This window comes from Pocillopora damicornis, chromosome 12, assembly GCF_964200805.1.
Source record: "Pocillopora damicornis chromosome 12, jaPocDami1.2, whole genome shotgun sequence".
NCBI lineage: Eukaryota > Metazoa > Cnidaria > Anthozoa > Scleractinia > Pocilloporidae > Pocillopora > Pocillopora damicornis.
The window spans coordinates 8,643,352-8,665,688 of record NC_142681.1 but is presented as its reverse complement, the minus strand read 5'-3'; the positions used below and the strand labels follow the sequence as shown (position 1 = coordinate 8,665,688).

The 22,337-nt window shown below is 41.9% G+C and overlaps 2 protein-coding genes across 9 annotated transcripts in view; one reads left to right on the top strand and one right to left on the bottom strand.

Moving 5' to 3' along the window:
- LOC113676135 (uncharacterized) overlaps positions 1–9,609 on the top strand; it is a 116,275-nt gene extending 106,666 nt beyond the window's left edge. For all 7 annotated transcript variants that reach the window (XM_089189857.1, XM_089189856.1, XM_089189853.1 and 4 more), the window contains 17 exons: positions 102–428; positions 650–982; positions 1,231–1,563; positions 1,850–2,176; positions 2,781–3,107; positions 3,571–3,737; positions 3,851–4,010; positions 4,312–4,487; positions 4,613–4,763; positions 4,996–5,139; positions 5,579–6,151; positions 6,439–6,483; positions 6,614–6,731; positions 6,853–6,959; positions 7,340–7,453; positions 7,914–8,031; positions 8,250–9,609. In XM_089189857.1, the coding sequence (XP_089045983.1) occupies positions 102–428; positions 650–982; positions 1,231–1,563; positions 1,850–2,176; positions 2,781–3,107; positions 3,571–3,737; positions 3,851–4,010; positions 4,312–4,487; positions 4,613–4,763; positions 4,996–5,139; positions 5,579–6,151; positions 6,439–6,483; positions 6,614–6,731; positions 6,853–6,959; positions 7,340–7,453; positions 7,914–8,031; positions 8,250–8,932 (4,203 nt within the window). In that variant the 3' untranslated portion in view covers positions 8,933–9,609. The remainder of the gene's footprint in view (positions 1–101; positions 429–649; positions 983–1,230; positions 1,564–1,849; positions 2,177–2,780; positions 3,108–3,570; positions 3,738–3,850; positions 4,011–4,311; positions 4,488–4,612; positions 4,764–4,995; positions 5,140–5,578; positions 6,152–6,438; positions 6,484–6,613; positions 6,732–6,852; positions 6,960–7,339; positions 7,454–7,913; positions 8,032–8,249) is intronic.
- A 5,917-nt stretch (positions 9,610–15,526) lies between these two features.
- On the bottom strand, positions 15,527–21,740 carry LOC149036356 (uncharacterized). 2 transcript variants are annotated; one of them, XM_089189850.1, is made up of 2 exons: positions 16,094–21,740; positions 15,527–15,739 (listed from the first exon to the last, which is right to left on the bottom strand). In XM_089189850.1, exons 1-2 carry the CDS (start codon positions 21,690–21,692, stop codon positions 15,669–15,671), a joined length of 5,670 nt encoding a protein of 1,889 aa, XP_089045976.1. In that variant the 5' UTR covers positions 21,693–21,740; the 3' UTR covers positions 15,527–15,668. The 2 variants fall into 2 exon arrangements, with proteins under 2 accessions (XP_089045976.1, XP_089045975.1); XM_089189849.1 differs by having other exon boundaries at positions 15,570–15,735; positions 16,091–21,740.
- Between the last annotated feature and the right edge of the window lie 597 nt (positions 21,741–22,337).

Sequence of the window (22,337 nt, the reverse complement as noted above, 5' to 3'; positions counted from 1 at the left end):
GTCTTACCCATGATCTGCATAGCATATTTGGACCTACCGGTAATAAACTTCTTGCGACATCCCCTCCAAATATCTCTGGTTGTTTCGTCTTTTTTATTTAGGAGCTTCGAACAGAGCTGGACGCACACAGTGAAGCAGTGAATGTGTTGTGTGAGACCAGTCCTGTTCTTGTAGCGCACTGTAGTCCAGGCGACAAGATGCTAGTACAAACAGAACTCTCCAAGGTCACCAAACAGTGGGCAGACATCGAGAAGACCTGGAATAAGAGAGAAGCTGACATGGCGGAAGTCAAGGAAACAGCTACTCAGTATCACAATACCCATGACCCCTTGCTGGCTAAGTTGACTAACCTAGAACAAAGGCTGGCCGAGCAGCCGCCGGTGGGAACTGAGTTGGATATCGTCAAAGAACAACTTAAAGAGCAAAAGGTAACTTCTTTGTGCTTAATTAACGAACGTCCTCTAATGATATGTTTCTATCATCATCACAATTTAGCCTAGAGCAATTGAAATTTGCCAATTTCTAGTCAAGTTTATGTAGAAGCTTTTCACAAATGCAAAATTAATACCGAGGATTTTTTGGTTCTGTTGTAAAAGTTAAACTACCGTATTCGTGGCCTCTAAAACTAAAACGCTTTCTTCTGTTATAGGACTTCCATAAGGAACTTACACCACTCCAAAGTGATGTGACAGCTGTAAACCAAAAGGGTACAATTCTTAGTGAGCAGTGTCGTCCGGAGGACGCAGATCTAATAGCGGCACAGCTGGAGGATTTGAACACTCGATGGGATGACTTGTGTCTTCATTCCGGTGAGAGGCAGCAGACAATTGAAGGTGCTCTGTTACAGCTAGGACAGTTCCAACTGGCCTTAGAGGAGCTTCTGGTTTGGGTCAAACAGACCAATGCTACTTTGGATGAGCAGCTGGCCAGGGATGTTCAGGGAGACGTTAAGTTTATTGAGGTGGAAAAAGCCAAACACAAGGTGTGAATCTTTACTTTTGAGCAAGTGACGAATATCAATCGTCAAATGCTGCTGTTGTTGTTGTTTGTTTGTTTTTTAAAGTAGAAAGAGTAATTGTGACACATGCACGAGGCGGCCTCATGTCCTCAGTGATGGGAAGCAAGCTATCTCGCCTCTGAGCCCTCTCGGTTCTGGCTTTTCTCACCTTAACTGCTTATAGTTATTAGGACACTCAGAGAGATATTTACTTCTGCGATTTTCGTCTTCAGATTCTCTACAATGACATCTTGGCCCACGAACCATCTGTGGAATCGGTGACGCGCGCGGCTTCTTCCCTGCTGACGGAAAATGGAGACAGCAAGTTGGATAGTGGTTCCCTGCAGATGAAGATGACGGAACTACAGGACGGCTGGCAGGAGGTGTTAGACAAAGCAGCCCGCTTAGACGCCCACCTCGCAGCTGCCCTAAGCGCGTCTCATGACGTCATGGACCAGATGAAGGAACTGAGAACTTGGCTGAATGAGGGACGTGACTTCCTTGACTCCAGGAGACAAATTGGCGGGCGCCCTGAGAGTGCACGTAACCAACTGACCAAGCATAAGGTTTGTTTTGGGAAATAAATGCCTTAAATTCTTACTTACGGGTTTGAACGATAGTTTGATTCATTGCGGGGGTTTGAAAACATAATATGAATATTTTTAAAAATCCTTGATAATCTACTTTGTTGGAGTAGAGAAAACATCACTCGCGCAAGAATAAACCAGTTGCTACTGAACTAAAAATTTTAAGATGTACTGCAATAGATAATCAAACCGGGAACGATTTCCACTCGAACCACGCAGGCAATATTTTTTATTGACGATGTCAATGATCCCTTTACTTCTACAGGACTTCCTAGACGTACTTGAAAAACGTAAGGAAACATACCAACGAATCACTGAAGCCGTCCAAGCCATGATAAAGAACAGCGATCCTACCACAGCAGCCTCCCTTCAAAGGCAGTCGGATGAATTGACAGAAGCCTGGGAACAAGTGAGCACAAAGGCTGACGAGGAAGGCCGTAAGTTGGATGACGCGCTCAAGAATGCAGTGGAATTAGAGAAACAAATCACAGATATGGACTCTTGGCTCACGCAGGTTCATGATCAAATAGTGTCCTTTGATAATGTCAGCTGCATTTTAGACATTTTGGAAAAGCAACGACAGGAATACAAGGTATGAAAGGGAAATGGAATGGTGACACATTACTTGAGTGATATTTGTAATCCTATAACTCCCAAGATCAGATGGTAAATTCTCCCCTCTAGCTGTTACACATTTCCTTGTAAATTAATTACAAGAATTTTGTATGACTTCTACCTGATTAGTTTTAGTATATTACCTTTTTGCTGGATAATGTATGGATATTATAGAGAGAGGTTACATGTTTATCACTTGTGGGAGCTAAAGGGTTAAGAGATGATTAAACGCGCTAGCTGAAGTATCATGACATCCTAATGGAGCCGCAGCCTTCAAATGAAACTCTTCCTTTTTTTAAGCTTCTGTTTATTTCTTTGCCTTGAAAAGGTTTTAAGTAGTTTACTGCAGTTGATAGAAACGGTCTTCGAAAGAAGAATTTCTTCCTTTTTATTTGCTCTTTTTTTCCTACGAAGGTCGTTCAAAAGTTTTACTAAATTCAAGAATAATGTTTGGAAAAAATTCCCAACAATTGTCCTCCTAAATTTGAAAAAGTCACCTCTTTCTGATGGAAAAACTAAGTATTGAGTTTGAGAATTTAGGTCGAGGGTCAAAGAGTTAAATGGTCCTTCTTCCCTTGTAGGATCTCAAAGAGGACATTGACGCACACCGTGACCCGTTCAAACAACTTAAGGTACTAGCATTCAAGATCACAGATGTGTGTCTCCAGGAGGACGTGACTTACATCGACGATACGATCCGTGACCTGGACGCTCGCTGGAAAGAGCTGACAGGTCTGTCTTCGGGTAGAAAGAAAGATCTCGATGAAAATTACAAGCTGTCGCACAAGTTCTTCAAAGGTGCTGAAGAACTATTGAACATGCTGGACGAAGCTGAGCGGAGCCTTAAAGATGAGGAACCTATTGGGGTGGACCCCGCTCACCTGAGGTCCCAACTTAAAAAACACAAGGTTTGTGAATGTCTTTTTTTTCACCTTTTTGTTTCCTTTGTACTAAAAGAGCAGCATTACCCTATTTTGGGTCATTTTTCACGTCGTAGAGAGTTTCGTTCAACAGAATAAAACGTCGAAATAGTTATTTGTTAACCTTGTACACCCTGACATCTGTATGCATATTCTCCATACTGTTCTCTAATCATTTCCTGTGGACCTTACAAGGAGAATGTGTACAACAATCAAGACTTTCTTTAATTCGCGATCATCTCCTTTATTCACATGAGCTTAAGGTGAGATTCAGGGGTGAGAAGTGTCGGCAGAAGTTGGACGCTTATCACTTCTAGGGATTTAAGGGTGAAGGTGGTAAAAAAAAGCTGAAAGGGAAAAAGAATATAAATCGATAAAGCGACAACTTGCACGGGTCGCAGATGATAGAGAATGAAGCAGCTTTTTGACAATGTTGTTACTTATCTCTCAGGAGTTCCAATCCATGCTCGGTGCCAACCAAACATCAATGGATGGAATCATTAAGACGGGTAAAGTGTTGATGGAGAAGAGTCCTGGAGATGACGCCATTATTATCGAAGGAAAGATAGCTGACCTCAAGGCACGATGGGACGCCATCTGCGCGCTATCAGTAGAAAGGTTAGTTGCATGTAACACTTAGTATCATGGAAGTCTAATGCTTAATAGTAAAACAATTAGCTCTACGGTTTCTTTTTATATGTTGACTTATGTTTGCTTCACTCCTTTTTCAGACAACAAAAACTAGAGGAGGCTCTCCTCTTCACTGGTATGTTCCAGGATGCTCTGCAGTCGCTGCTTGACTGGCTCAGTGCAGTGGAGCCTAGTCTTTCCACTGAAACTGCCGTCATGGGTGACCCTGAAACTGTACAGATCTTAATTGACAATCACAAGGTTAGGGATGCAACATGGATTTCGAGCATACTTGAGCCGAATCAAAATCTTTTAAGAAAATTTCCTAAGCACAGGACATTCACTCGCGGATTTTAACATGACAGATTTGTACACAAAGAACGCATGCTACTGACCAAGACAAAAACGCTGCACCGGTATCGCAGAGTTCATGGGTTCAAATCCCGTACGAGCCTGAAAAATTTTTATCAGGTCTCATTTCAACTACCAGTTCAGTAGTTTTCTTAGCTGCGAGGATCTCTTATATTCACATTCTAACAGTGTACTTGTTCCAATCTTGCAGACTTTCCAACGCGAGCTCGGACGCCGCCAAGCAAATTACGACTCGGTAATAAATGCAGGTAGAACAATGATCAATGAGAACAAAGTGGAGGACCCGCACAAACTGGAAGAGAGGCTCGATGACTTGCGCATGCGTTGGGAAGCCATCAGCGCCTTATCTAACACTAAACAAGATAGGTAACGTTTTTTAAGTCGACTAAAAAAGAAGCATATTTTGACATTTTACCTTTCTGGCAAAATTGCATACTGTTCACACTACCCACTCACAGATACCTAATTTCTTCATTTAATTCATTTGGTAGACTCGACAATGCGCTCGTTTTGGCGAAGGAGTTCGACACTGCCGTCAAGACAGAGTTACGCATACTGAAAGACTTCGAAGATACGCTTAGGGGACTGGGTCCAATTGCTGACGACTTAGAGACTATTGCTGATCAACTGAGTGAACACAAGGTACGTGCGAAGTAATACGACACCGCTGGCTAACTTTCAATTTATGAGCAGTGGTCCTTCTTTGAACGAGTCATAACGATCACATGGCCACATTCTCCGAATTTCAAAGGTTTTCTAACATTTGCCTTAGCTCTTGTGCGATCGCGAAGTTTGCCTTTATTTGTACAAAGATTCAGTGTAGGTCCGTTAAGCTTGCCACATTAACAATTCATTGGATTTGTGTCCATGGTAGGTTTTCCACGAAGATCTAATGGCAGAGGAAGTGAACGTTCAATCAGCCATTAAGAAGGGCCAAGTGATTGCACGATTCTGTCATCCAAGCGCACTGCCAATCATCCAGCAATGGATTGCAAGATTAAAGAAACGATGGGATGAGGTGACTTAGTGAATCTGTACATTTAAATACGAGCTGTAAAACAAAGCTATTCGCTATGAAACGTTCGTCGGTAATATTGTCTGTGAGTGTGGACACATTAGAGCTTCCTCCTTTAAAACTTTTTCCTTGTCTAAAGTGGCAAAGAATTAAGGTGGAGAAGAATTTTCCTGAAATCTTCGTGACAAGTGTCCTTTTCAAGTTAAGTCATCTACACCAGAAAATTTTTTCCTTGAAAAGTTTTTCCTTCACAATCCTCCTTTTCCAAAAACTGGCGAGTCAGGTTCTCAACAAGGTGACTTGCCAAGGGAAATTTCGTCATATTGTTTAATCTTCACTGCTAAGGGAAATTTTTTCTAAAGAATATTTGTTAAAGAAAACCTGCTGGTGTAATTTGACTGTAATTGGATGAATAACAAACAATTGGCTGGCTCTTTTCCAGGTTCGCAAATGGTCAGTTCAAAGATTGACTCGCCTGGAGGAAGAACAATCTAAGCTGACAGAGGAGCAAAGCATGATGGAGGAACTGCTGCAGTGGATTGGAGAGAAAGAAGAAATCCTGATCGAAAAGGAAAATGAGCCTATCCCTGACGATGATTACGAGCAAGTCATGACGCTGTTGGAAGACCACAAAGGTTTTCAAGAAGAAATGGCCAAGAAACAGCCAACATACGACAGACTCACCAAGTCGGTAAAACGACGTGGTTCTGTAGCGCCTACCGCTGTTTCTGCTGCCCCAGTCCAAGCTCAGACCACTCCGGACAAGCAAGGTCGGCGTGGAAGCAGAATACCTAAACTCACCTCCAGTCCTTCTCCGTCCTTCACTCGCGAACGGTCACGCGAGAAGTTGACGCTGGTCACCAGCCCAGGCTCTTCGTTCACTCGGTCTGGTTCCACCACACTTGATAAGAATCATCCAGCTTTGCTGCACTTGTCCAAACGATGGCAGCATTTGTGGCTTCTTTCGATGGAGAGGCTGCGACGTCTTCAAGAGAAGTTGGAACGAATTGCCATCGTAAGTAAAGTTACTGTGATTCAGTCGCGCATCACTCAGGAAAATAAAAAGGCGTGATTCACGCTGTTTTGATTTAGTTTGTTTCCTCGCGAAAAAATGCTTATTTAGCGATGTCTTTCCTCAAAGTTCATGATGAATCGCTGCTTTTTCCCCGCTTTTTTTTCTTTTTATCTAGCTGTTGTGACATTTTCTCAATCTTTCTGAATAAGTGGATGGACAATTATCAATAGTAAATTTATTATTTCTTCTTTTTTTATAACAAATATTCAATTTCTTTCCTTTTGCAGAGACGAGCCTCGGCGAAGTTTGACTTCAACGAGTGGAAGAGTAGGGTAAGTTTATCAAACAGATTACGAACAATTTACTGTAAAGATAGATCTTCTTTTTCAAGATATGCGCACGTATTATTCCAGTTACTTCTTGTCGTTTTATTGATCTGATGAATTTTTTTTTTGTTCACAGTTTAACAAATGGCTGCGTGACAGCAAGTCACGCGTTCTTGACATCTTCCGTCGCATGGATCAAGACCGAGATGGCAAGCTTACCAGAGAGCAGTTTATCTCAGGAGTGCTCAGCACAAGTAAGCGTGACATATTATTCCACCTTAACTTGTTGACATACTCATTAAGCTAAGCGTGACATACTGTTTAATATAAACGTGACATGTTTGGAGTAACACCCTTTCTGTCTTTGTTTTCTAGGTTTCCCAACAGAGAGATGGGAGATGGAAATAGTCGCCAGTAAATTTGAACGTGATGGACTGATCGACTACAAAGAATTCGTAAACTCGCTTAAGGATAAAAAACCAGTAAGCACCATTTCCTACCAGTTCAACTCATGACATTTAAAAGGGGAGTTGTGGCACATCTTGTTAGGAGGCGCGGGCTTTGTGGTCAGCGAGCGTGCTTTCTAGATAGAAAGTTCTGGCCCCAAGCCTTCGGCCAGTTTATTGTGTTATGTTCCGGAAGAAGACACTTAACCTCTAGACTTTCTTCCTCCACAGGGGAATATAGAAGGGTACCAGAAAACTATCAGAGAAAACTAGCGGATTTTAGGTGGTTCCCTTAAATTAAACTAGCTCTCCGCTTCGTGCCACTGAAACTAGGAAACGTTGTTGCAGTAAGGGGCCAGTATTCACCAGGAGTGTGTAATTATAATTATTGGTCTGACACTTATTCCTCTCATCAGACTAAGAAGCCAGAGAAGCCAAAGACTGAAGAACAACAGATTCAGTCTGAAATTGAACGCCTGTGTCGCAAGTGCGGCGTGACATTTGTCAAAGTGGCTGAGAACAAGTACAGGGTAAGAGCCCCCTTAAATAATTAATATTTAGCTTTCCAAGCTCACAATTCCTTCACCGCTTTGCCGATTTATTTCCTTGGTTATTTCGTCACATCACACCAAACTACTCTCTCAGCATTGGACAGTTTGCTTGATACTATTATGCGCAATCTGATTGGTTGTTTGCTCGTTTCGCATCAGAAAGTTCAATAGCGAAGTGGTGTACGATGTAATTTTGTAGATTTTCAAGATATTACGAAGTAAATATGTAAAATTCTTTAATTACAACTTTGTCAAGCGATGCAACATAGCAACTCGTTAAGGAGAATTTTCCTCAGGGTTGTGTTTATACTTATCCTGTGACCGCGGTAAGAGTAGTTTTCTGTATGCTTGCTCACAGATCTTGCCGCACACCGAAAACTGATCACCAATCACCACTGCTTACTTTATATTTAACCGTCTGTTTTGTCATCTCTTACAGTTCGGTGACTCCCAGAAGATGCGTTTGGTTCGTATCCTTCGCAGCACTGTCATGGTACGAGTCGGAGGAGGCTGGGAAACACTGGAAGAATTCCTTCTAAAGAACGAACCCAGCAAAGGTAAATAAAAGCACTTAGAGGCAAAGAAACTATAACCTACCACAACTAAACAAGTTGTTGCCGACCAAAGACTTTTTAACTCCTTTACACCCTAACATCAGTTTCCGTATTCTTCATACTCTTCTCTACATTTTCAATGATACTGGCAGGACAATCTGTTTTTGAACAATTAAGGAGATGTTGCATGTTGATCTCATTGTGTCATATTTTTCCTTTAGCTACTGGACGAACAAATGTAGAACTTAGAGAACAGTTGTCAAGACCTGAAGGCGTCACACAGACCATGGGAGCCTTCACAAGCAAACGACACTCGGAACAGAAGTCGACCGTGGTCACGGAAAAACCGCCCACCGGTCTCGGTCGAAAACCTAGGCTCGACGTTCCGAGTAGTGGTTACGGCCTCCGTCGAGAGAAATCCGGTGAACTTCGGCCTCGTCGTGAAAAGTCGGGAGAACTTCGGCCACCAAGTGGTCCCACCAAACAGAGAAGCGGAACAAATTTAAAGGGGACGGCTGAAAAGTCCCCCTCCACGAAGAGACCTAGTGGCGTATCAAGGGTTAGGAAATCTGACAGTCAGACGTCACTTGGTAGTACGGGATCGCTCGAGGACTCTTCGGAGGGCACTTCACCTCGGGTATCTTCGGGAATCCCCTCAAGCCCAAGCAGCACCTCGTCTCGCGGGTCTCCGGATCGTCCAGGTTCCTCCGCGTCTAAATCAGCTACTAAGTCGACTGGAATGGCAAGAACCGGAAGTCGGGAAAATGTGCGAGGTAGTAGGGAGAGTCTTCACAAAGCCAAAGAAGGAACGACGAAAAGTTCTGGGATGACTAAAAGTACAACGAGAAGCCCTGGAACAACAAAGTTAAAGAACGGAGAAGAAAAGAAAGGTCCGAAGAAGTAAAGGAAAAAACTGTTTTTCAAATCATTTTTGTTTTTGGATTGAAACGAAGCAAATTTGAATAGGCAGAGCGAATTAATAGGTAGTCTTAAATTAATTTTTTTTGTCTTCATCAAGCTAGGAAAGTATTTAATTTAATGCTCTTAAAGAGAGTCAAAGTTAATTATGTGGTATGATATTGTTTCATTTAACTTCGTTTATATGAAAAGCTAACAACGACCACAAACACGCAGTCGTTCTATTTCGTAAACTAAATTTTTCGTAATTTTACTAAGATAAGAAAAACCGTCATTTTTGTATTGGGCGCTTTTTATAATACACTTCCATTTTCTCGCAGGCAATTAAAGCTTTTCACTGAGTGCATTTCAACGCTCTGGTCGTTTCGCCCGTAATATAGCTCTTTAAGAATGTGAGAGCAAACTAAGTTAAACCTTTTTGGGATAATAATATTTCTTGAAAAAGTGTAGAGTTTGTATGTGAATCTTCAAGAAACTATTTAAGTAGAGATTAATATTGTCAATTTGCACGTTTGCCATGACCCATTTCAATGTGAAACCATTTGTTACAGAGAGTACAGCTTCCAGACTCTCTCGATACAGTGGATTCTATGTTTTTGTGAATGTTAAGTAAAGCTTTAAACATTTTGTAGGAATTGAATAAACAAAGGTAATTTTCTATGACGTGCGAATTTGTTTGTTGTTTAGATCAGTCCTGAAATCAATGAATTGAGTCCCATGAATTGACGCTAGCAACTTTGTGATGTACTTGTCAAGAAGACCTTGTTCACTGTAAAAGCTGTCAACATGAGAAAGAATGAACTTAACCACTGTGGTCCATTTTATCGAAGAGGCCCTTCCCTCGCAGATCAGTAGCTTGGGCAAGCGACCGAGAGAGAGAGAGACAGAGGCAGGATTCAAAATAGTTCAACTTTTAGCTTAAAATCCTAGTGTGAAAATTATAAGCTTGAGAGGATTTTTAAGGATTCAGGTTGGATCTGTTTCCTTGGCTACCCGATGAAAATCAAGAGAGTAATTTCCTTCTATTTGTTAACCCTTTAACCCCTAAGAATGACTAGTATCTAATTTCTCCCTGCAATATCATCAACTGAAAAACCTCTTGATTGTTAAACAAATTCTCCTCGTCAGCACCTTAGGAAATATGTAGAGAACAGCATGAAGAATATACAAAGTGGTGTTGAGGGTTAGAAGTCGGCGAACCAGTAGTGAATAAGGCTATTTGGGATAGCGAAGCGCGCACAAATACCAGTCATTGTGACTTACGTTAATTATTTTAAGGCTTCAACTCTTTAAGTTACATCCCCCTGAGTTGTTAAGTTGGCTGAATTTAACAACAATCCAAAGATAAACCAAGATTTCTGTTGTCATCATCACCATCATTGCGATTTGATCTCACCGCACCAGTGGGCGTATAAGGTCATCATCACTAGATTTTGTGTCGCCACCCTCGCCGCACCCTTCTTCCTTCACCTGACTTGATTTCTTCCCCTGTACGCTGACCTTCTCCAAGCGGTCATCAGCCCCCCTCTGCTGTCTTCATGCACTCTCCTTTGTGTTTCCTTTACCAGATCCATCTTCTAAATACCTCGCGACAAACATTTTCACTACTTTAACGTCAACCACTCCCTCTGTTACAGAAACTAAAAGCGTTAAAATCAATAGCATATATTCTATACACGGATTATATTAATAGGAAAGTTAATCACTGGAGCATAAAAGCCCCTAACCTCTAACTCACTCGTGGTTCAGCTGATAATAATGCCTAATTAATATTTGGGAGGCACTGACTGAAGTCTCAGCAGATACCGTGACTTTCAACAGAGAAACAAACGAAAAAGAAGAAATAAAACAGTTTTTATTTAACTACCGACAACAATTGATTTTAAATCGGCTTACCTGTGAGGATCTCACCCTCCATCTCCCTCTCCCCCTCCCCCCCCCCCCCCCACGCCTCGTTGGCAGTTAATTGGCAATCAATTTACTATGGTCCCGCCTTTAATTAAACTCTGTTAGCGACGGATAATTCCCAAACGTTCTCCCTAAAAACCACGTAATCCTTAAAATCCTCCATCCCCCCCCCCCCCCGGCGATAAATAATGACTAGTCCCTTAGAAGTGTCAAACTAGTCTCGTACCCAGACCCTTTCATGTCGGAAGGATGGAGAAACAAAGATTTTGGTCAAGAGAAGACATTGGAATCACTAACTTTTTAGTGGATACTGCAAAGATAAGAACTTCCGAATTATTTAGTAATAATTATTATACGAAGTGTTTGTTTTTTTACCAATTGTCTTGGAAAGGATAAAACTGATTACATGGTAAGTGGATAGTTCTTAATTAGCCACCATTTTTGGAATAGTTTGTTATGTTACGGATTGTTATACAGACCCTGGGCGATCATTTGATTTCAAGTATTTGAGCTACCAGTCATAATTTGGTGTAATTTATCTCAGATAGTCTGGTTGCATCGAATTAAAGACAGAAACAATTGGAAACTGATAGAATCCTGGCTACGGAATGCTGTTACTTAAATTATTAAATTCGGAAGCTCTGATCGCTCATTTTTGGGGTTTGTTTAACAGTTAGTATCACAGTTATATCCTAGTTGATATCGCACAAAGGTGATATAAAGTGGCACTCCAAAAAAAAACTTCGGCCGTACAAAGACCAAATGGAATTCAAAATTGAAATCTTTTGATGAGTTTTCGTATCTTATTTACGTCAAAAATCAAGTTGCTGAACACCATCGATTTACACTATCATCAAAGACTGAATTTTAGAAAACTGGTTTGCTATCTAAGTGAAGACGTCTTACAACAGAGGGAACCAAACTTGACAAGTTACAAACAACTTACAAAAAAAAAAAAAAAGAAGAAAAACCAGGCGCGGTTACCAAGGGACCAAATAGAATGAACTAACCTTACCGACTGATCAAAACTGACGAATCAACGGACGAAAATCCCAATTTGAGTCTGACAGCCACTTCAATGCAAAACTGACCAATCACTTTTACAAACCAAATTTGCAACGTTCGAGTTACAAAAAATTGTTCAGTCGACTCTGATGACTTCTGCTCAGGCCAGTCTCTAGTTTCGACAACAAACTTTTTCAGGACTACTCTCACCTGGATGATTGTAGTTGATGATTGACAACTGAATGATACCAATAAGAAGCTAAGTTTTTCGTTTGTCTCACGGTGTAGTCACGTGTGATGTAGATCACGACGTTTCGACTGAATACTGCTAGTCTTCTTCAGGCGATGAGGTCGACTGGTCATGCGTGATCTTATAAAGCATGATGCTTTGCTGTGATTGGTTGTTTTTCAACAGCTCTGATTTGTGCATTTCGATCCTTGCTGTTCACTCAGTGATTTGCTCCCTCGGCGGTCCTCTGTCGCATGGCTCTCCTGTTGTTGTGTTTCTTGATCGTGGGCATCCACGCTTCTGGAATCTCTATCCCACTATCCCTGTTGATGTTGTTAGGGTGAAGTCTTATATGAATAGCCTCTTTGACCCTGCGGGTGTAGTAATAAGGGTCACGATCAATAAACTTTACTTCGTTCCAGAGTGGCTTGTGTCCGGTGTTGTGGGCATGTTCTGAAACGGCGGAGGTCTCGGTACGGGCGAGTCGAATGTCTCGATCGTGTTCCTTAATTCTGTCTGGCACAGGTCTTCCAGTCTCTCCGATGTACACCTTGACGCATTCACAGGGAATCCTGTAAACTACACCATCTTGTTTAGCCGGGTCGACAGCGTCTTTTGGTCGTACTAACTGAGATCTTAGCGTAGTCTCCGACTTGAAAACAGCGCGTACGCCTTGTTGTTGTAGGCAATGGCGAAGCTGTTCGGATAGACCTTTAACATAAGGTAAAACCGCAGTGGCTTTGAACTCGTTGGCGGGTTCGGCACTGTTGTTTGGTTTTCCGGTCTTGGTGAGTTTCTGCAAGAAAGAAAAAGGATAACCATTAGAAACCAGAACAGATGACAGATGTTTTTTCTCCTCGGAGATAACGGAGGGTTTGGTTACGAGGCGTTTGGCGCGCTCGTAAAGGCACTTAACAATACCGCGTTTTACTGATTGAGGGTGGTGTGAATCATACGCTAAGTATTGATCGGTGTGCGTGGGCTTCCTGTATACGCTGATGGTGAGGCGGCCGTCAGGTTCTCTTAAAACTGCGATGTTTAGGAGGGCGAGTTTGTTGTCTTTCTGTCTCCATGGTGAAGCGGGAGAAAAGAGAAAACGCCGGTTAAAACGCCGGTTAAAACATTAATTAAATCAAAAATCGTTCTCGGTATGAGCTGTATCAAAGTGGAAATCTAGAAACTTAATTTAAAAAAATATATTTACATAAACGAAGCATGAATCTGGCAAAGTGCCACCTCATATCCGTTATTTTGTTACTTTGTGCCATTAACTGTTTCCGTTTGGACGTAATTTATGTCTTAAAACTCTAATGCCTGGTCACAAGCTCTTTGGACAAACAGATTAAGTGGAAATATACTACTACATAAGCCAGTTTAAAATGATTCCTTTTCACAACAAAGAAATATAGATTTTCATAATTCAAAGACGGGTTTATTTCTCGAATTTCTCGAGCGTAATTGCTTTTGATTTCTCAGTTTATGTTGTCGCGAACACAGCTTTTGGGAGTCACGATACAAAAATCGCATCGGGCCTTCGTTTCATGTTCTAATAGCAATAAATAGCAAATAAAAACACGTTCTCTTCAGAAATAAAGTTATAAATAACAAGGGTTCTTTGAAACAAGTAGTGAGAGAGAGGGTTTCAGTTCTGGTCAATATTGACTTTTCATAGCCTATTTTCAAATCTGAGGGAACGCACAGAGGGAATAAAAAAAAACATACATATATGATAATGCAAGAAAGAGGATACAGATACAAATAAAGAAAAAGGAGACAACATAGGAACCCGTGTTGCTTGAACTTTTGCAGCGTGCAGATATCTTTTGAGCCAGCCACAGCTACACACCACGCAATGAAACTCGTACCAACTGGCTCGAACGTGCACGTAGGAAAGGCCATGGCATGACGATATTCGAAGTCAAAAAACAGGCAAATAAATTAAAGGAAGGCTTAAGAACTTTCTAGAAGTTTTACCTTGAAAAAAAAGGTGGAACGTTTTTACTTCTCAAGAAAGGTCACACAGTCACGCTACAAATAATATTTTTGCGTGGAATTTCTTGATGGTGGAAACAACATTTTCCAGTCTTATTTTCTGGAAACATAGCGCATTTAATGAATTTCGTGGGGCTACTGATATTTCTTTTCAAATGAGGGGGCAGAGTTTCCCGCCATCCACGGTCTGGGAGGAAGCCGACATGTGACTTTAAAATCTCCTCTCCTGTTACAGTTTCCTTATTGTAAACTGTACGATAATGGCAAGAAAAATCAAATCATGGACTAATGAATTTCTGGTGCCGTGCAAAAGCCATATTTGCTGATTTTAGCAAATCTCCAAAGTAATAAACGACAGAAGAAAGAAAAGCTACCATTTTATAACCAACATTTCGCCCACATGCATCTCTTGAAATTTTCCATTCCCACAAAAAACCTCGAAAATTTTTTACATTTGTTCGCTTTCTTCATCAATCATCTTGTATAAAGAGCTATAAAATGTACGTTTATTTGGTCAAGTTGTAGCTCTCTGGTAAGGGGAGATAATTGACCTCAAAGTTGTCAAATATTTGGATGAATCGAAAAGTCTAAAAACACAGTCATTTATTTCCCTCTGTTCATTGACAAGCCGTCAATCAAATTAACTGTTACCTGCGTCGGACATTAACTAAGGATCTAATAACATGTATGCAAACCCTGAGAGTAATCAGTTTAATACCATCGCAGTGAGAGCTTCATACATTTTATCTATTTTGAAGCGATTTCTATATGGCGAGAAACAAGAAAAACCGGGGGGGTGATCTATCTCCCCCGGAAAAAAACCAAAACAGAAACCAGTTTGTCGTTTTGAGTTTTAGGGTAGACCCTTAAAACTGGCAAAGTTTCATTGAAATCGGTGAGATCGCAAGTAGCACGACTATTGTGAAGAAACGGAACACGAATCTCAGAACTGAACCTTGCAAACCTTAAGAATTGAACCTTGCAAACCTTAAGAATTGAACCTTGCAAACCTTGAGAATTGAACCTTGCAAACCTAAAGAACTCAACGTTGCGCACATTTATGTTATTTTTTAATTAGAACCTAGCTTGAAACCGAATACTGCCTATCTTATTAAAGGACATGTTAATTGACACACGCATAACTTTCATATACCAGAATTGAGTTTAAGCCTTCGAGAGTAGTCGTTTTCCACGAGAACGGATAGTTTCTTTTTGACAAGTTAGAACCTTGGAATCTTATAAATCTAATTATTGGAGGATATAGCCAATAAAAACTTTAATAACTACCTGGTGCTCTCGTGGACACCCTCTTGTACCTAGACTACTGTTTAAAATTTACTGATTTCGCTATACTTTAAACCCTTACGTACGTCAACATTGTTTTTTACTTATTATATCAGAAATAAAATTTTTGCGTTAAAGAACAAAAAATAATTGAGTACGTAACCAATGCATTCTTCTTAGAATATTGAAAAAGAACATTGAACATTGAACTAGATCTCCTCTAATTTATGAGAGCACTTTTTTTAAATGTCAATGAAATACCGTCAGAGTATTTTCTCCACATGTTTCTATACAATTTATGCATCTAAAAGTCTTTTAGCTCTGTTTCCTTTGAGTGATTCTCATTATTTATTCTGTCGGGGTCTCTTTTTCTGTAAAAAAGTAAAAAGACAACAATTTGTTTCAAACTCAATTAAAATTGGTGATTGCTAATACAATTATACCAAGCTCAATATGTAAAAATATAACTGGCTAACATTTGTATGTGATTGGCAGAGGCCTTTCGAAATTTTATATTTACACCAGAGAGCGTCTAAAGTAACTCTCCGAAAAGACCAAAAAAAAAAAAATGTATATATATATATATATATGGATATATGTTGAACTAGCCTTGATGTTCAAGGTAACAAAGGATCCCCGCCGACGGTCAGCGACTGCTAAACCATAGCCACCTTCACACCTAATTTTAAATTAATTTGTGAAATATCTTTTTGAGCTGAGTCTCACCTGGCGCGCCAAACTCTAATCTCACGTCATCTCCAATCAGCGTGAATGAAGCCCATTGAGACACTTGGGTAAAACCATTTTTTCTCATCCACTTCATAGCCTGGTGAAGAGACTCACTGGCACTTTCTCCTTCAACAAGGTGTTCGTAAAACCGACTCATCAGCTTCTCTGTTGCAGAGTCTGGAATGGCCCACAGCGCAACCAACACCGAGCGAGCACCGGATCCTAAGAACGCACGGGCAATTCCTATAACTCCCTCGGCTCTTATCTCTCCACTTCCACTGTGACAGCAGCTAAGTACCACCAGTTTAGCTCTGACTTTCACTCGTGAGACATCAGCCATCGTCAACATGTAAGCTTCCTTCGGGATAGCGTTTTGACTGTTGGGAGTAGGAATGGGGGAGAGTGCAATTTCTCCTCTTTCCGCGTTACCATGGGCAGCAAAATGTATCAAGCTCACTGAACTTATCCGCTCAAGTACCGCCTGCTTCGTTGCTTTCTCTTCAACTAGAGGCGGAACACCCACCAGTCGTCCGACCATCTCCGCTTCCTTTCTTGCAGCTGGCAATGCTTGCAGCCAATTAACCTTGGGATTGCCTGTTACCAAGGCACCAGTGTTGCTGTGATAGTCCTCTGGACTATCTTGAATGTTCTTGAGTGTTGTCAACGAAGGAATGATACGGATCTTATGAGTCTCTGACAAGTATTCGGCTCCTTCCTTTTCACTCAGGGCAGCAAAGGGAACTTTGTACAACCTGCGGTCAGGAACAATAATGACTTCAGGCTCATCAAGCAAATCATAAACGGGGGCAATGAACATTTTGTAACATAAATGTAGACTTGAAATCACTTTCTCGTCCTCGTCCTCGTCCTCCTCCACGAGTCGTAATCTTGCTGAGCTCTTTTGCGCGGGGGAGAGAGGTTTAATCGTATTTAAAGACCGATCTTCACAATCTTTAGGGGGCAAAATACCAAGACTCCGGAAATTATCATCCAAAAATTGACTCAAAGGCAAATCTTTGGGTAATCCAGCCTGAACTAGATTCTCTTCTGGTGATACTCTTCTATAGTGAAGGACTCCACTTGTTTTCAAGATCCACAAATGCAGACGATTCTGAAAATAAGAAATGTACAGACAAGTACAGTTTTTTTTCTTTCTTAAAATGTTCTCAATGCCAAACCAAGATTGTGGATTAGCAGAGATGTGCGTTTCAACCGAGTACTTCTCTGCCATTAAGTCTGATAGGCCTCTAGCTCGACCCAACTCCTCAACATAAATAGCATCCCGAGCATTTCCGGTGGCACAAAGCAAAGTACAAAGCAGTTTGTAAGGAAATATTCCTGTGTCCTCCAGTAATGATGTTTTGAACTGATCATTGGCGCCCAAGAAATATCTCAGCTCCTCATACTTTTCAATGCACAGATGAAGACACGACAGGGAGTCTTTGATTTTATATTGGAACAAATACAAAACGGCGTAACTGCCGAGGATTTCGAACTCTTTTCTTCCATCTCCAATATCTCTGGATATTAATAAGGCTTTCTCCAAGCATACTTCCGAAGCTTCAAAATCACCAATAGTTCTAAACACAGTACCTAGGTTTCCATAACATGATGCTTCCCCTTCTCTGTCGCCAATTTCAGTTTGGATGACAAGCGCTTTTTGGAGATACTCTTCAGCCTTGTCGTATTGGCCAAGCAACTTAAACACACTACCTAGGTTTCCATAGTTAGTTGCCTCCCCTCCTCTGTCGCCAATTTCAGTTTGGATGACAAGCGCTTTTTGGAGATACTCTTCAGCCTTGTCGTATTGGCCAACGGACAGAAACACACTACCTAGGTTTCCATAGTTAGCTGCCTCCCCTTTTCTGTCGCCAATTTCAGTTTTGATGACAAGCGCTTTTTGGAGATACTCTTCAGCCTTGTCGTATTGGCCAACGGACAGAAACACACTACCTAGGTTTCCATAGTTAGCTGCCTCCCCTCCTCTGTCGCCAATTTCAGTTTGGATGACAAGCGCTTTTTGCAGATACTCTTCAGCCTTGTCGTATTGGCCAACGGACAGAAACACACTACCTAGGTCTCCATAGTTAGTTGCCTCCCCTCCTCTGTCGCCAATTTCAGTTTGGATGACAAGCGCTTTTTGGAGATGCTCTTCAGCCTTGTCGTATTGGCCAACGGACAGAAACACACTACCTAGGTTTCCATAGTTAGCTGCCTCCCCTCCTCTGTCGCCAATTTCAGTTGTGATGACAAGCGCTTTTTGGAGATACTCTTCAGCCTTGTCGTATTGGCCAACGGACAGAAACACACTACCTAAGTTTCCATAGTTAACTGCCTCCCCTTTTCTGTCGCCAATTTCAGTTGTGATGACAAGCGCTTTTTGGAGATACACTTCAGCCTTGTCGTATTGGCCAAGCGACTTAAATACAGTACCTAGGTTTCCATAGTTAGCTGCCTCCCCTTCTCTGTCGCCAATTACAGTTTGGATGACAAGCGCTTTTTGGAGATACTCTTCAGCCTTGTCGTATTGGCCAACGGACAGAAACGCACTACCTAGGTTTCCATAGTTAGCTGCCTCCCCTCCTCTGTCGCCAATTTCAGTTTTGATGACAAGCGCTTTTTGGAGATACTCTTCAGCCTTGTCGTATTGGCCAACGGACAGAAACACACTACCTAGGTTTCCATAGTTAGCTGCCTCCCCTCCTCTGTCGCCAATTTCAGTTTTGATGACAAGCGCTTTTTGGAGATACTCTTCAGCCTTGTCGTATTGGCCAAGCGACTTAAACACAGTACCTAGGCTTCCATAACATGATGCTTCCTTTGTTCTGTCGCCAATTTCAGTTGTGATGACAAGCGCTTTTTGGAGATACTCTTCAGCCTTGTTGTATTGGCCAACGGACAGAAACACACTACCTAGGTTTCCATAGTTAGCTGCCTCCCCTTCTCTGTCGCCAATTTCAGTTTGGATGACAAGCACTTTTTGCAGATACTCTTCAGCCTTGTCGTATTGGCCAAGCAACTTAAACACACTACCTAGGTTTCCATAGTTAGTTGCCTCCCCTCCTCTGTCGCCAATTTCAGTTTGGATGACAAGCGCTTTTTGGAGATACTCTTCAGCCTTGTCGTATTGGCCAAGCGACTTAAACACAGTACCTAGGCTTCCATAACATGATGCTTCCTTTTGTCTGTCGCCAATTTCAGTTGTGATGACAAGCGCTTTTTGGAGATACTCTTCAGCCTTGTCGTATTGGCCAACGGACAGAAACACACTGCCTAGGTTTCCATAGTTAGCTGCCTCCCCTTCTCTGTCGCCAATTTCAGTTGTGATGACAAGCGCTTTTTGGAGATACTCTTCAGCCTTGTCGTATTGGCCAAGCGACGTAAACACAGTACCTAGGTGTCCATAACATGATGCTTCTCCGCTTCTGTCACCAATTTCAGTTGTGATGACAAGCGCTTTTTGGAGATACTCTTCAGCCTTGTCGTATTGGCCAACGGACAGAAACGCACTACCTAGGTTTCCATAGTTAGCTGCCTCCCCTCCTCTGTCGCCAATTTCAGTTGTGATGACAAGCGCTTTTTGGAGATACTCTTCAGCCTTGTCGTATTGGCCAACGGACAGAAACACACTACCTAGGTTTCCATAGTTAGCTGCCTCCCCTCCTCTGTCGCCAATTTCAGTTGTGATGACAAGCGCTTTTTGGAGATACTCTTCAGCCTTGTCGTATTGGCCAAGCGACCTAAACACAATACCTAGGTTTCCATAACATGATGCTTGCCCTTCTCTGTCGCCAATTTCAGTTGTGATGACAAGCGCTTTTTGGAGATACTCTTCAGCCTTGTCGTATTGGCCAACGGACAGAAACACACTACCTAGGTTTCCATAACATGATGCTTCCTTTTGTCTGTCGCCAATTTTAGTTGTGATAACAAGCGCTTTTTGGAGATACTCTTCAGCCTTGTCGTATTGGCCAACGGACAGAAACACAGTACCTAGGTTTCCATAGTTAGCTGCCTCCCCTTTTTTGTCGCCAATTTCAGTTGTGATGACAAGCCCTTTTTGGAGATACTCTTCAGCCTTGTCGTATTGGCCAACGGACAGAAAGACACTACCTAGGTTTCCATAGCTAGTTGCCTCCCCTTTTCTGTCGCCAATTTCAGTTTGGATGACAAGCGCTTTTTGGAGATACTCTTCAGCCTTGTCGTATTGGCCAAGCGACCTAAACACAATACCTAGGCTTCCATAACATGATGCTTCCCCTTCTCTGTCGCCAATTTCAGTTTTGATGACAAGCGCTTTTTGGAGATACTCTTCAGCCTTGTCGTATTGGCCAACGGACAGAAACACAGTACCTAGGTTTCCATAGTTAGCTGCCTCCCCTCCTCTGTCGCCAATTTCAGTTTTGATGACAAGCGCTTTTTGGAGATACTCTTCAGCCTTGTCGTATTGGCCAACGGACAGAAACACACTACCTACGTTTCCATAGTTAACTGCCTCCCCTTTTCTGTCGCCAATTTCAGTTTTGATGACAAGCGCTTTTTGGAGATACTCTTCAGCCTTGTTGTATTGGCCAAGCGACTTAAACACAATACCTAGGTTTCCATAACATGATGCTTGCCCTTCTCTGTCGCCAATTTCAGTTTTGATGACAAGCGCTTTTTGGAGATACTCTTCAGCCTTGTTGTGTTGGCCAACGGACAGAAACACACTACCTAGGTTTCCATAGTTAGCTGCCTCCCCTCCTCTGTCGCCAATTTCAGTTGTGATGACAAGCGCTTTCTGGAGATACTCTTCAGCCTTGTCGTATTGGCCAACGGACAGAAACACACTACCTAGGTTTCCATAGTTAGCTGCCTCCCCTCCTCTGTCGCCAATTTCAGTTTGGATGACAAGCGCTTTTTGGAGATACTCTTCAGCCTTGTCGTATTGGCCAACGGACAGAAACACACTACCTAGGTTTCCATAGTTAGCTGCCTCCCCTTTTCTGTCGCCAATTTCAGTTTTGATGACAAGCGCTTTTTGGAGATACTCTTCAGCCTTGTCGTATTGGCCAAGCGACTTAAACACAATACCTAGGTTTCCATAACATGATGCTTCCCCTTCTCTGTCGCCAATTTCAGTTGTGATGACAAGCGCTTTTTGGAGATACTCTTCAGCCTTGTCGTATTGGCCAACGGACAGAAACATACTACCTAGGTTTCCATAGTTAGCTGCCTCCCCTCCTCTGTCGCCAATTTCAGTTCTGATGACAATCGCTTTTTGGAGATACTCTTCAGCCTTGTCGTATTGGCCAAGCGACGTAAACACAGTACCTAGGTTTTCATAACATGATGCTTCCCCTTCTCTGTCGCCAATTTCAGTTGTGATCACAAGCGCTTTTTGTAGATACTCTTCAGCCTTGTCGTATTGGCCAAGCCACTGAAACACAGTACCTAGGTTTCCATAACACGATGCTTGCCCTTTTCTGTCGCCAATTTCAGTTGCGATGACAAGCGTTTTTTGGAGACATTCGCTGCATATCTCAATGGCTTTCTGAATGCGATCTGAGTTGAACAAGAACCGGGCAACAAGTAAGGCGATGCTCATGAAAGGTGTCATGGCTTCTGCTGTTAGGTTTGCATTGCAATCCTCTCCTGTTATCAGGGAAACATTATTTTTATTAACACAATACTAAACAAAAAAAGTGGATCGGTAATTTGCTCGAACATAACCACATCACTTGTTATCACATACTTAATAGTTTTTCATATTTCTTTTGAGGAAGGGAGAGGTGGGGGATGAATTTCGGTTTTGTACGTCACACTTTTGTGACCAATGATAGAATTGAACATGTAAAAATAAATTATTTCATTCTTTTTTTAACCGGAAACGTCAGGCTTCTGTGTCCATCCATTTCGAAAATTGAAATCTCATTACAAGATCGATACCAACAGAACCAAAGCTTCTTTCTTTAAACGGTAAGCTATCTGTGAGCGATAATCAACTTTTCATGAACTGATATGGAAAACCGATCCGTAGTTTACTCCGCAGTGAATCTATTTCGGTTTTGTACGTCACATTTTTATAACTTCAAATCGACCATCTTTCGTTCCCCATACAATTCCTTATGACGTGTTCAACTCTGGTAAGTTAACACCGAGTCACACAACGCGTGACGCTTTCATGAATTAATCGTTTGCTTTTTCTCGAGTGTGAGCTTGGGCCGCCTCTGTTGACATCAGTAAAGGACATTCTGCATGACAA

Coding starts and splice junctions, on each gene's coding strand:
- LOC149036356 (XM_089189850.1), bottom strand. CDS start 21,692: ATGACACCTTTCATGAGCATCGCCTTACTTGTTGCCCGGTTCTTGTTC. Junction 15,740..16,093: donor GAGATTAGAGTTTGGCGCGC/CAGGTGAGACTC, acceptor TTTTACTTTTTT/ACAGAAAAAGAGACCCCGAC.